General features: G+C 42.6%; 1 protein-coding gene across 9 annotated transcripts in view; it reads right to left on the bottom strand.

Moving 5' to 3' along the window:
* The window catches only part of kcnma1a (potassium large conductance calcium-activated channel, subfamily M, alpha member 1a), a 166,316-nt gene that overhangs the window by 81,786 nt on the left and 70,390 nt on the right, over positions 1-14,140 (bottom strand). For all 9 annotated transcript variants that reach the window (XM_069658280.1, XM_069658271.1, XM_069658272.1 and 6 more), the window contains exon 3: positions 3,684-3,745. In XM_069658280.1, coding sequence (XP_069514381.1) covers positions 3,684-3,745 — 62 coding nt within the window. The remainder of the gene's footprint in view (positions 1-3,683; positions 3,746-14,140) is intronic.

Here is a 14,140-nt window from a genome sequence, read left to right as displayed (position 1 = left end):
ACTCGAACTCAATTCTCGCGTCTCAAGTTGCTAGCCAGACTGTAAAAAAAAAAACTAACACAGAAACGGAAGTATTTGCCTTAAGATCCTTTAAATGGTAAATGTGCTCATATAGCGCTTTTCTAGTCTTCAGAACGACGTGTCACATTCACCCATTCACACACTGATGGCAAACACCTATCAGGCAAAATCTCCTATCAGTATCTATGCACATTCATACCCGATGGATATGCCTACCGTAGCAATCTGGAGTTCAGCGTCTTGCCCAATGACACTTCGACATGTCGACTGTAGCAATCAGGGATCAAACCCCCAACCATCCGATTGAGAGACAACCGACTCAACCACTGAGCCACAGCCGCCGAATTATTGCTTAATGTGATAACCGCTGGCTACACCCGAAGCCTGAAGTACTGGCAGTCGCTCTTCTGAGATTGGACCAAAGAGCTAATGGCGTCCGTTCTGCTTTGCGTCCTGATTTGGTCGGTTTGGCTTCCTTTCTCAGGAGCCAATCAGCAGAGAAGAGTAGGACATCAGGAAACTGTCTGCGCCTGAGTTAATTGGGCGCCAGCTTATTTAATTGGCTTCCACTCTAACCTCTCTCACTCCTCCTCACTTCTAGGCATCAACCAGCTGGTTTGGATACTCTTATCTTAAATATTGCAGTATGGATGCAATAAGTCATTCTCTTCATGATAATAAGGAACCATTATGACAGCCTGTATCATGGCATGTTTCCCAAGAGACACTTGAGACGGACTTATCGGCAGGTCGGCTCAATGAGATGTAACAATGGGTGTAGGGCCAGAAGAGTTATTGTAGTGAAAGTATCGGCGATACTGTAACACAAGCCCGGCCCTGTTTAGGATGTGAAAGCCCCCACAGTCTGCTGAACCTGCTCTGGGTTGATCAGTAGTCCCCCTGAGAGGACGCGCACACTCAAGTGACAAGCTTGAGCTAATCACGATGATGAGGGTGGAGAGGGCCTCAGCTTAATGGGAGCGCAGAGAGATCAGGGCAATGCCTCAGGGAAACAGACTTGCATGAAAATACACTCAAAATGCACTGTAACATACAAGACGCTGTGGGATCAAGTACAGCTATACAGTGCATCAAACAGTGCTTGAGCTACTCTCCTTTTGAGTTTAATGTTAAGTTAGATATCTGCGCAAAGCTGTACCTCCAACCTTCCTCCTGTGTTGTTCAGCAGAGGGCTCATCAATGACTGCATATCTGTCGAGTAAGCCAGCTCAGGTGTCAGCTAAGCCTCTTGATCATGTCAAAGTCTTTCTAGCCCCTTTTTCAAAGCATCTCTTAGGGATGATTGATAGCCTTTATAAAGCTTAGGTGCACAGGCCAACATGTAACATGAATGTACGATAACGTGCATACAGAATCAGTTGTTCCAGTGCTTCCCAAACAGGTGAGTTTTTATTCACTAACCGGAACATTATGTAACAAATGTAACTGTGCGTGCTATTTACAGCTTGCACCATGGTGGATTTTGATTTTATTTCAACATAACTGCAAAAAGTGTCTGTTTTCTGCATCCAAAGAGTCCTCTGAGGCTTTTATTTTAATAAGATATGAATGAATGATTATTGATCACACACATGTTCAGATATGATTCGGAAACTAACATATCATCCCTAGTTGTCGGCCGAATATTAAAGACAACTTTTATGAGAAGGAAGCAAAGGAAACAAAGATGTTTACATAAAGAAAGAAGATATATATGCAGAGGAGGAAGTGGAGGATTTAATCCTGTACAAACAGACGACAGGATTCATTCCAGGAATAATTTCCCAATGCTGCAAAGATAAGACTTTATAAACTGTACTGCCTTTTAGATTACATCTCCGTGTCTGTGTTAGACTCCTAGATGCCTCAGGGAAGCTCACAGATACTGTATTAAAGTGAAAACAAACCACAGGAAGCTAAACACAGAAACAGACAGAGGGCTATTGCACACAAGTGCGGACGCTGCATCATTGAGAAAGTGGATAACGGAGCTTTCGGACTGTATCGGTCTGGAAGGACTAACTTACACTGACAAAGAGACGCGGAAAGACTTTGTTCAGCTGTGGGAGCCGTACATGAACATCATAGACGCCGGGAATGTAGGCGTCACCTGATAGGAAACTGTAAAAATGTAGGGGAATATTTTTGTGTGTGTATGTGGGTGTGTGGATGTATGTATTTTTTGTCTCCAATTTGTTTATGTTTCTTTTACATGAAGGAAATGGCAATGAACATATTGATAAAAATACTGGAGGCAAGCCATAACTTGAACGACGCTGCACAGAAGCTACCATAGTAAGAAATATGATGGGAAAAAAAACATAAAGTTTTATGGTCAATATGTCATGGTCCCATTGCAATCAACATTCCATAACCGCAGGCGCTACAGTAAATATTTGACGCTTTATTTTGGTAAGTCAATGGTGCGTGAAATACAGTGCAGTCAAAGTCGCACAGAGCAAGTGCAGAGAACGGGGACGCATTTTGGTTATTTCACTGCCAGAGGCGCATGCAACAACTTCTACATAATTGGAAACAATAAATTGCCTCCCTACTTAAATTTAAATCTGTGCACTCTGAGCCACAGTATCTTAACAAAAGCTTCTGCTGACATAAATCACGAAGCTCAGAGTTTTACACAAACATTCAGAATAAAGCAGCAGCTTCAATTAAATAAGCCTTAAACCATTTGAACTATCGTGTTCTGCAATATCTTAAACTATCTTTGAAATGTTTTGCTCTTTATTTTATGATATGATATTCGTGGTGTTGTGTTTTGTAAAGTTTCTGCTGCCTCTTGGCCAGGTCGCTTTTGAAAAAGAGATTCTATATCTCAACAAGCTTTTACCTGGTTAAATAAAGGTTGAATAAAAATTAAAAAAATCTTGCTAAACATTGTTGGTCAGTTTGGAAAAGGGTTATCATGAGAAATGGTAACCCCGATCTTCAATATTTTTGTTGGTACAGAGATGAATATTACTGCTGCACCCATTCCCATATCACACCACCGATCAAAGTAAACTAGGCTGAGATATTCTGAGCTGCTCTTCATTTCTACCTTATTATGCAGCATCTCCCCACTATACTCTGACTGTGGGATCCCTGCCAAAGCTAATGAGTCAATACTTCTACCAGATAAAACTCTCAAGACTTCAAGAACATCAAACTCTGCCTTTAAAAGGTGCAGTTTGGGTCTGGATGGTGTGAAAGTAGCTGCAGTGGTTATCGGAGAGATGCCAAGCCTGCAATCTGTCTCTGGGTGCCTGCCAGCCAGGGATACGCATAAACTGACACTACACACACTCACTTACTCACACACAGAACAGGCTCCCCAACACATACTGTACTGTATCTGCCTGTCTCTGTTACCATGGAAACTGACAGGCCTCCCATTGAAAAAATCCTAAGATGCAGATGTGTGTGTGTGTGTACTGCTTGTGATCACTTGTGGGGGTGTGAATTTGCATTTCAGAGATTGCAGTGTGGAGATGAGTAAGGAAGCATGTGCACCTATTATTCAGATACAGTATGTAGGCCAATGTAATTGCATGCACCAAATACAGAAGGTTCATTCTATCTATATTTCATCAGCAGTATAGCTGCAGAGGCTTGTGGGAAATTTTTACTTAGTTCAGAATATAGGTCATCAAATTAATACTTACTCTGAGGAGTCTATAAAGTATATTCCAAGGGCCCCGATGCTGAGCGCAAAGACCAACACCACCTGGGGAGAGAGAGACACAGAGAGAAGAGAAATTAGTTACGTGAATAGAGCTGCAAAAGTCTTCACACGCCGCTCATTTATGTGCAAAACAGTAAAAAATAACTCTTGTATTCAGTCCGGAGTACACAAAAGGCAGCGCTACTTGCAGGGGTGTTTCCAGGGGGTGGCATGGGCCCCCTGAACTCTTATTTGCCACTCCAGGTGACACCCCATAATCCTAAAATGTTATTGGTTCTCTGCCCAGAGGCAGGACTTAAGTTTCAATGAAGCACACTTCTTATGTTGGTCGTTTATACAGTGACTTTTCTTTTTTTGAGTCCTAAAAGAATTAAACGTGGAAGATTTGTATGATGCCACTTTGTTGTATTATTTTTTACATTTTAAAAAACCTATACAGGTATGTAACATCCTTGATTGATACATTGTTATTACAGTGATTGACTTGCGATCAGTCCAGGGTGTACCCCGCCTTTCGCCCAGTGACAGCTCGGATAGGTGCTTCCGCAACACCAGAACGCCATGTAAAAACACAAACTGGGCCGGGCTTTATGTCGGCGTTGCTTGGTCTAATGTAAATTGGCAGCAGAGCTTCGTTACAGCGCTGTGGCAGAACCACACTATAAAAAGGGTTATTACCCCCAAAAATCTGGACACGCCCCTGACGGGTTGCAGTATCTCTAGTTAAACAACAACTTGCCTCTTTTAAACAGCAGGATTTTTTCTTATAGCATGGGCTGAATAAGAGATGCTCACCAAATACACTCACAGTGAAATCACACAAGCAGAACCATAGGAAGCAAAGAAAAGGACACACGTGTTTGTTGTACAGAGGAGCAGCAACAATGTGTGTATGGAGTGTTGAGAGGACGCGCATCGAGTGGACCACAGTTATCAAGTGTTGACATGCACTCCTCAGCTTCCATGTTGAGTCAATGCTTCCATTGTGTGAGATGGTGACCCCGCTGGACCCCGGTCTGTATAACGTTTCACAGACTCTATATGACTGCTGAGGTAAAGTAAGGTAAGGTAAGGCGACGTGCACCCGAGCCCAGCGTCCAAACAAGTGTTTTAATGTTTAAGAGTCTTGAAAGATACTTTGAAAAGATCACGTTTAAAAGGTTTAAATGATTAAGAAAAAAACAGAGGGAGTTCAATTACATGTTGCTTTACCTTATTTTACCTTATGAGGCATACATCAATGGGCCATCAATATAACTTGAATTGGAAAACAGCACCGAACATTCACAAAGCTTATCTGTATGTAAAAAATGTTCAGAAATCACAGGAGTGAAACAAAGAGATCTATATTCTTTTTGCGACCAGCAATTCATCCAGAAAGTTTTTGGCTTCTCTGGACGTGTTCTTGCAAGCGAATTTTCTCCGTTTCCATCAGAGTGTCGTTATATTTAACCTGCTTACAAAATTATTCATCTCCTCTGCATCAGACTACTAAATGCTCCATTGGTTTTCTCTTTCTTGACAGCCTCATCTTTATTTAACATCCATCCATCCAACGTCCAAAGCAAAACTAGCCAAATATGGAAGGCCTTTATGACCTGGAGATGTAACATATTAAAGAGGGTAAAAAGCAAGTGCAAGACGGAGGAGGATATGTGTACATGTACATATGGTAAGTGCATATATTGATGTGTGATCTATTTGGGTGCCGGGGTGTTGTTGTTTTGTTTTTGGCTGACTGCCAGGGTCAGCCCTACACACCGGTCTGTATGTGACTGAGTGACTGAGTGACTGACGGTACTTTCAGAGCCGTAGAGAGAGAGAGAGTTGTGACATCGCAATGGCGGATCATGGACGTGTTTGGACCTCCACTGACACGACTCTCTGTCTATACGGCTCTCGATACTTTGTTCGGGGAGTAGGCGGGGCTGCTCCTCCACTGCTTGTCTGCTGTCCTTATCTACGTCTGCAGCGCACACCTGCTATCAAACACGTTGTCATCAGCCTCATAAGAACAGTCCTTGAAACACATTGCCCACAAAAGCGCACATTGAGCTGATGTGGTCAGCCACATACTAGGTTTTGACCTAGTCTTGTTTTTGTTTTTTGTTGTTTTTTGTGGGAACACTTGAAATGATGAAGGCACTTGAAATTACAAAGGTAAGTAGAAAATATAAACCGTACTTTGGCGTTTCATTTTTACCTCTTTAGATTTCATTAAACCCACAAAATCCATCCATCCATCATCTACACTGTTTATCCTGTTCAGGGTGGTGGGAGGCTGGAGCCTACCCCAGCTTTTATTTAACATTCTACTCATAAATATACATTTGTGATCATTTTCTATATTTTAGCATGTGGAATTACGTAGTATTTATTTGTTGTTATTGCTGCACCAAACCAATTAATCCTTTTTTAAAGATTTTTTTTCGGCCTTTTATGCCTTTGTTTTATAGAGAGGACAGTGGATAGTGTTGGAAACAGGGGAAGAGAGAATCACATGAGAGGGAGTGATGTTGTACTGAATATCATCACGGCTGTGATTCAGTCGTAGGCACGAGGCAGCAGGCCGAGTGCCAAAGACAATCACATTTTAATTTATCATCAACCAGTGAGAAAAGAGTCTGCTGTGTGATCCAGAGGTACCAGCTTGATCAATGTAGACACACACGGTCTGCTGTAACGTTAATTAACAGTTTTCAGAACACCTGGCTGAGGCGGAGTGATACACAGAGTGAAAAGTCCCAGTGATGTTGTTCTCTGTGTCAGCACTCATGGAATGCCTCTTATCCAATCAGATTGCTTGGTGGGAACTAACTGTTGTAGGATGGGGGGATGACACGCAGCAGGGGGCCGCTGCATCGAGGACTATAACCTCTGTGGTTTTTTGATTGATTGATTGATAGAAAGAAAAATAGTCGACATTTTTTAACATGATTTCAAACATTGTACTACAACAGTTCAGCAGTAGCAAAAAAAATACATATGATATAAATGTAACAGTACAACACTGACATGCACAGAAACCTCGATTCAAATGTGATCATATTTAGGGAGAAAAATTAGGACCTGTGTGAATATATTGTATAGAAATAATAAAGCAAAAGTCTGCTTCTTCTTGTTACAACATTGACAACAGCCCCTGCCAATATCCCGATCATTGTCACCGGACTCATCATAATCTTCTCTGCAACAGCTGACCAACGTAGCGACACACAATAGTACCTCCCCTGCGATCTCCTCTCCCATTCAGCCTCCTCAGAATGGGAGCCCACTGTCCCTGCTGATTGTGCCATTCATTATTGACGATGGGAGCCTGATTACTTTCATGTGACAGTCCTTTAGATTGATCCAATGCATTGTGGCTGAGGTATTAAGTAAACACCCTCTTCTTCTTGCATCTTTAATGGTTTGCTGCTTGAATGGAGGACGATGGCAATCCTGGCCTAAGGGTTTGTCCGGGGCTGGAATAACCTTACAAGCTGAAAGCATCAATGATGCTCCGCACAAAAGAGACGGGCAGGAGGCTCCGGCTGAAACTCTGAGATAACATCAGGCTTTTTGAATGAGAAGCACTCCGCTGCTCTTAACAGGAAGGAAGCAGTTGAGTGGAGGGCATTATCTGATCTAACACTGCCCTATTGTCTATACAGGAATTATAGTATGTGTTTCTCCCACAAGATGGCATACAGCATTTGGGCTTATAGTTACTATAACAAAGTGTTAAGAACGTCAAGAAATTCAGTGGGAAACTCCACTGAATTAACTCATCAAAGTTTGTCACAGGTGGCCGACTGAAACTACATACAAAAAAATGTGGCTGCAACACAGACTGGGGATGAACTGGATAAGAGAATGGGGGTTGACATGCAGTAAAGGGCCTAGGTCGGCAGTCGAACCTGCGGCTGCTGCATCGAGGACTGAAGCCTCTGTATATGGGTTGCCTGCTCTACCCACTGAGCTAAACCAGCGCCCCAACTTAGCAGACAGCACAGTCGTTATCTACGCTTAAAGGTCATAGCTGGAGGCTACATTAGACACTGTAAGCATAATGTGCTTGAATCTCCAACCAAAATATTAGTGATCAATGTCGCTTCATTGGTTTTGAAGGCATCAGGCAAAAAGAAAGAATGAATGGAATTACAATAGTTGTATTTTGCTTAACCAGTTTTTAAAATGTCCATTGTTAGTTTGAGGATAGTGAAGCGCTAAATTGCTACAGTAGTCTTTGAATGCTAAACACCCATTCATTATCTATTCCGCTTATCCTGTTCAGGGTCACCTATCCCATCTGTCATTGGGCGAGAGGCAGGGTACACCCTGGACTGATCGCTAGTCAATCACAGAGCTGACACATAGAGACAGACAACCCACTCACACCAACAGGCAATTTAGATTCCCGAATTAAATTAACGAGCATGTCTTTGGACTGTGGGAGGAAGCCGGAGTACCCGGAGAGAACCCATGCAAGCACGTGGTGAGCATGCAAATGTCCGCACTTGGATTCGAACCTCGAACCTTCTTGTCTTGAGGCAACAGCGCTAATCCACTGCTCCATCGTGCAGCCCAAATGCTTAACAGAAAGTACAAAATAGTTTTCAACACAACCAGAGTCTACAAGCTTGCTCTCCTCACACGTAGAAGCACCATTTTAAGCACAGCCAGAAATGAATGTGTGCATGCATTTATTCAAATACATTCTCTGATAGCTTTGGAGTTAGCCTGTGCTTCTGTTTGTGTTAGGAGGAGGCTCATAGGGGTTAAAAAAAAAAATAGAAGGGGAGACATGGGCCCAGAGAAGTATGGCAGAGCGGTGGTCGCTTGCCGAAAAGCTGAGCAGTGAACAGTGAACACCCAGCGATGAGCTGAGGAGATCAGAAGCGTCATCATCTTAAACTGACCCAGTTATTCAGCTGTGAAAGCCAGTCCACCCCTTCCACTACATCCCCCCCCACCCTTTCTTCCCCTCATACACACTCTCTCTCCACACAGAGGGCGAGCTGTCGTCCTCAAACCCACAATCTACCAAAGACAACCAACCGAGCAACCGCCACAGCAAATCAGGAGCAATGTAATAACACTCTGGGGAAACCTACGAGGATGGTAATAATGGGAGAGGGGCATTCCCTCCGCCTACACAACAAAGTGAGAAATTAGAAGAAGAAAGTCGGCAGCAGAAGGAATGCCCAGTGAGCTGTTGCTGCTTCTGTGATAGTTGTAAAGTACTTAATGAGGCTGTTTATATGCACATTTCATGATTCACATGTGGTGAGATGGCATGACTGAGTCACATTTGTTAGCAGCGAACTGGAATACGCCGGATCATGTCAGTCAGAGGAGCAGAATTCGGACGTGATGTCTATGTTATCTCTTTAATAGCCATGTAGGTTTCCATCGGTGTATCCCTGTCTAAATTTAAAGTGCAAAGCCAAGTCTGTCAGATGTTTTCCGACGTGCACTTTAGCAGGCGGACGGGAAGACTGTCGAAGAGGGCGGCGAGAAGTCCTGTGTGTGTGTGAGCGTGTGAGTGCAGGTTTCGGGTTCCAGCACTGCAAGTGGGCTAAGGGGTGGCAGCTCTCACATGACACCCATCAGAGATGTTAACACATAATAATAATGCTAACTTACATGCATAAACACACGGGCCAGTGTGACGCTCTTAGGTTATTTGGCAGCCTAGAGAATTTTGTGAGCTCATCTCGGCTGCGGAAGCAATATGAAGAGCCCTAAAGCCAAATTTTCACACAAGACTTCCTCTTCTTACAGAGATCCTGTATAATGACTTCCTCTGTCCCCTAAGTGCACCCTGTGACAGGGAGAGAGGAGAGCCTCACAGACAGGTGATGTGTGCTGACAAGGTACGGAATAATCGCTCCACATTAAGGCCAACTACCCGGGTCAAGAGTGCACTAACTCAAAGTCCCTCTGCACTCCACTTTAGTTCTGAATACACATGTGGGTACAGAGGATGGCAGCGGTTAAGGGTGGTTGATGTTGCTAAAACCTGCTCTCAAGGCATCATGGTATCATCGTGGAATGATCTCTGCTGTGGGCACACAGAGCAGCAACCTGAGGAGCTTACTAAAGAAGCCAACACAGGAGTTAACGACACCGCAGTTCCTCAAGTGGCCACTTGAGGCTGGTTTCAAAAGTGAGTCGAACCCCAGTTTATCTCTGTGCTGCCCTTGTCTTACGTTTTTAAGCTAAAATTGACCTATGTGTCTGAAATAAAGGGATAAATTAAAGTTAAGTATGCCCTATATTAAAATGCATGTCATGTATTACTATACTGACATGTTACCATAAATTAGAAGCTATAAATGTCTGCACTAACTGTACCTAGCTTGTTAGCTTGTTCAGTGTATTTATATTTTTTGCCTTACAGGCAGAGCACACGGCAGGCTGTTTACAAGATGACCGGTTGTTTTCAGTTACCTGGTTCGTACCGTTCACCCACAACTTGTTCTTCCCACAGAAATGTGGGCGAGCGAGCAACTTTCTGCAAGCTTCTTTAGTCTCACAAACAAACAACTCCAGTCAACCAGCATAACAAATAGCATCTTATTCTGTGGGAACTACAATGGTTACCAAGACAAGGGTGTAGACTGGTTAAGCTTAGGTGACTTAGCCTTTGCCAAGCCCTCTCCAGTGCCATCCTCTCGTCCAAATATGATCACTTTTGGCTATTTAAAACCAACATGGCGACGGCCAAAATGCCAAACTCATTCTTTAAAAAACTGCACCCATAAAAAAAGAAACCATTATGAAGTCATTTTGTTGGTGAGGTAAAGAAACCCCAGCAGAATATTTGTTTTTGTTCTAGAAACTGTTGAGAAGACGAAATCTTCTGCCTGTTTCAGGATGATAATTTGTTATATTATTAAGTGACGAGTATTATCGAAAGTGCAAACGTCTGTAAGAGTGTCATTCCCATTCCCTTTTCTAATGTTGGCTGATGAACATCCTTCGAAAGGTAAAGCCATGTACTTACTTCCTGTGTAAACAAAACGTCTCCTACCATAACAAAGTGTATTACTTCCAAGCCTCATGAGCCCAACCTTTAACATCCATTATCTATACCGTTTATCCTGTTCAGGGTAGCGGGGGGCCTATCCCAGCTGTCATACTGGTCGCCAGTCAATCAACATAGAGACAACCATCCACATTCACACCCGCTGAGTCACCAATGAACCTAACGAGGATGTCTTTGGACTGTGGGAGGAAGCCAGAGTAACCAGATGGAACCCATGCATGCCGAGAAGAACATGCAAACTCCACACAGAAAGGCCCCCTTCGTCTGAACCTGGAGCCTTCTTTGTGTGAGGCGACAGCGCTAACCACTGCACCACCGTAAGTTAATAAAGTTGAAAGTTTGAACTTTTAATCAAAACCTATTTTAGTTAATTTATAAAATAAAAAACCTACTTGTGCAAAATGTTAAAAATATCCAAAGCCTGGGGCTAATGAGGCAGCTCGATTGTGAGCTGATTTGCATGCTATTCTGAGAGAGCTTCCAGAGGTCGACATCAAAGGCAGGAAAATAAATATCCTCGAGGCGAGTGTAGTGAGGTGAGAAATAAGAGGAAATCTGAGCTAGAATTACTTTATTTTTCTTCCTGTCAAACACTAAAATAAATACTCTCTAAGAATGTTACGGGTTCCCCAAGATTACACGAGTGGGAATCCTCGGTGGGGAGTCAAGAATGCCCGTCAGTGCAGCGTGGTATCAGGATTAGCTTGTTCATTAATCCGGCCCGGCTCGCTGGGTTAGCCACAAAGAGGAGCTCCAAAATGTCCCATTGATGCTTCAGCCAGAAAGGATTTCAGAGGTCCACGGCCAACCGGAGCTTTGGCAAAACTAGTGCACTGTTTCTGCTTTCAGTTGGCTTTAATCCCAGGTGGTAAACATCTGCCTTTCGTGGCAAAAAAGGAGCTGCGTTCAGTTTGTATTCATTCATATTTGTTACAGCTCATCTCAGAATAATTCATGTCACAGGAACAGAAAACAGATGCAAATCTATAGATTTCCCTCGCTAATTAAATTGTCACAATGTTTACCCTGCAGAGCAAACATTTGCATCCATTACAAATGTTTGCCTCCATAACAAATACTCCAACATCATCCGACACGTGCTTAGCGTCGATGCAGATTTCCACACAAGAGGAAAAAGAATCACATGTTGCAGCACGAGGCGAGAGTGTGAGCCTCCCACCAGGGGGGGAATGTCAACAAATGCCATTAAACTTTGATGGCATACATCCATACATCAGCACACATCGTGATCTCCCCTTTCACTCCTCCTCAAATGGCAGGGGGCTGCAGACGGCCACGCTGGTGTAGGCATGATCCGACATTCTGTCAGAAAAACGCACTCTGTATTCCAGTCACACACTGCAGAACTCAACGCGGACTACTGATTCCCACTGTGCGACTGAACAGATGTACAGAGGCATACTGATTCATACCAGAGCATACTCACCAGTTGGACAAGAATCACCAAACATGAACCACTTTGTAAAATCGAAGGTGAGAAAAGAATAATGCAGTAAGACCAAACATTGTCCAAAATTAAAGAATATGGTTTTAAAATCATTTTCAAATATATTTGAGCTATTGTTTAAAGGCAGAACAATCTAGAAGACAATCTGTATTCCAAGGCCATCGAGACTTCGCGACCTTGAAATTTTGGTCAGTCTTTTTCACAAATTTGACAGGCATCGACGTGTACACCACCAAATATTGATCTTCATCGGTCTGCAATGTTTTATGAACATCGGGGATGATCCACAACTGTGCCTGTATTATCTCCAGAACACTGCCTGCTAGAGTTTAAACAACTGTTAGCCGTTCAGGTAGCCACTTCCTGGTGCCTTGTGTTGAGAATACTGACCAATCAGATGCTGTGTTCCTAACTTTTCAACAACCAGAGGCTCTGTTACAAATATGAGTCAGTGGGTGTTTGTACAGTGAGATAGTAATCCCCCTGTCTCTTATCAGTGGTTTTATACAAGCATAGCAGCAGAAATAAGAAGTAGAACAGCTTTAATATAAGTAGTGTTTAGAATCTTCTTTGGGCATATGGGTAGCATTAAAATAGGCATCCTCCTTTAGTTTAATTTGATTTTTTCACATTTTATTTAGCTACTCAGAAATTGACCAGAAGTGATGTCAAAATACAAACAGCTTCCTCAAAGTTTTTAAAGCCTTTGTCCCAGTTACTGACGGTGGAGAAAATCCTCAAAATTTTGCAACCTGCATGGCAACTTTTTTCCAAATATCTGCTGCACCAATCAGGCATTGCCACAACAATAACAGAAAAAGCCAAACTCCTGTGTTGGCTTCTTTTGTAAGCTCTGCAGGTTGCTGCTCTGTGTGTCTACAGCAGAGATCATTCCACAATGATACCACGGTGCATTGATAGCAGGTTTTAGCAACATCAACCACCTGTAACAAACGCAAATGATTATTTTGGCCTTCATTATAATTGCACTCCCCTGATTCAATTTGACTTCAAAATAGTCCCTTAATTTTCTAAGTATAATAGACAAGAGAATACAATAATTGTTTTTGTTGGAGGCGCTTCAACACAGAGGCAATTACAGCCAGACTTCAAATTTACAATTCATAAATCATGAGTAGAGCGGAGGATAAAAACAGGCAGGATAGAAGCAGAAGCCTGAGTAAGTTGTGCTTCTGGTGTTTGTCTGTGTCATCCAATTTTGCTGTAGACTCACTTTTACCTTAAGTGAAGTGGAATTAGAGAGCGCAAGACACAAGAAATGAAAGCTTAAATATGAGAAATGTATGAACTTGTCTTCTGTTACTATATCAGAGTATAGCAGAGATGCTGTGCACTTAGAAGCAAGTCCAGATGGCCTGATACATCTAATATTGGTTTCTTTCTTTTCTATTTTAAGAAAAGGTGGTGATAGATTTAAGATATCTTATATGTCTGCTCCGAGTGCAGGAAGAAAAATAAGCTTTGTGCGACACAGTTCCGTCTTTCTTTTCTCTCCTCATATCTTCTCCAGCCCGACCCTCCCACACCCAGCTCCTTTTGTGTTTCCATCCAAGGTTATGCGGTGTCGGTCTCTGGAGTATGAAGCTGGTGAATAGAGGTTCCATAGAAGGACATAAAGCTGTCTTCTAAGAATCATCTATATCACACATCTTTGACACTATACAACATAAAGTTGCAGGCTTTGCTTTACGGATCTATACAACTTCACCCTACTGAGGTAATAGATGGTATGTTTTTCTCATGTATGTTTTTCTCATGTATGTACCGTGTAATGTATAATACCTATAGTACCAATAACACTACTACTTCTTCTTCTAGTGCTACTAGTACTACTGCTTCTACCACTATTACTTGTAGAACTACTACGACTACAATTACTTCTAGATCTACCACTACTGCTACTACTACTACTACT

This window comes from Semicossyphus pulcher, unplaced genomic scaffold (assembly GCF_022749685.1).
Source record: "Semicossyphus pulcher isolate SPU_LCO1_2020_fin unplaced genomic scaffold, fSemPul1.0.p SCAF_12, whole genome shotgun sequence".
NCBI classification, from domain to species: domain Eukaryota; kingdom Metazoa; phylum Chordata; class Actinopteri; order Labriformes; family Labridae; genus Semicossyphus; species Semicossyphus pulcher.
This window is presented reverse-complemented; position numbering and strand designations above follow the sequence as displayed.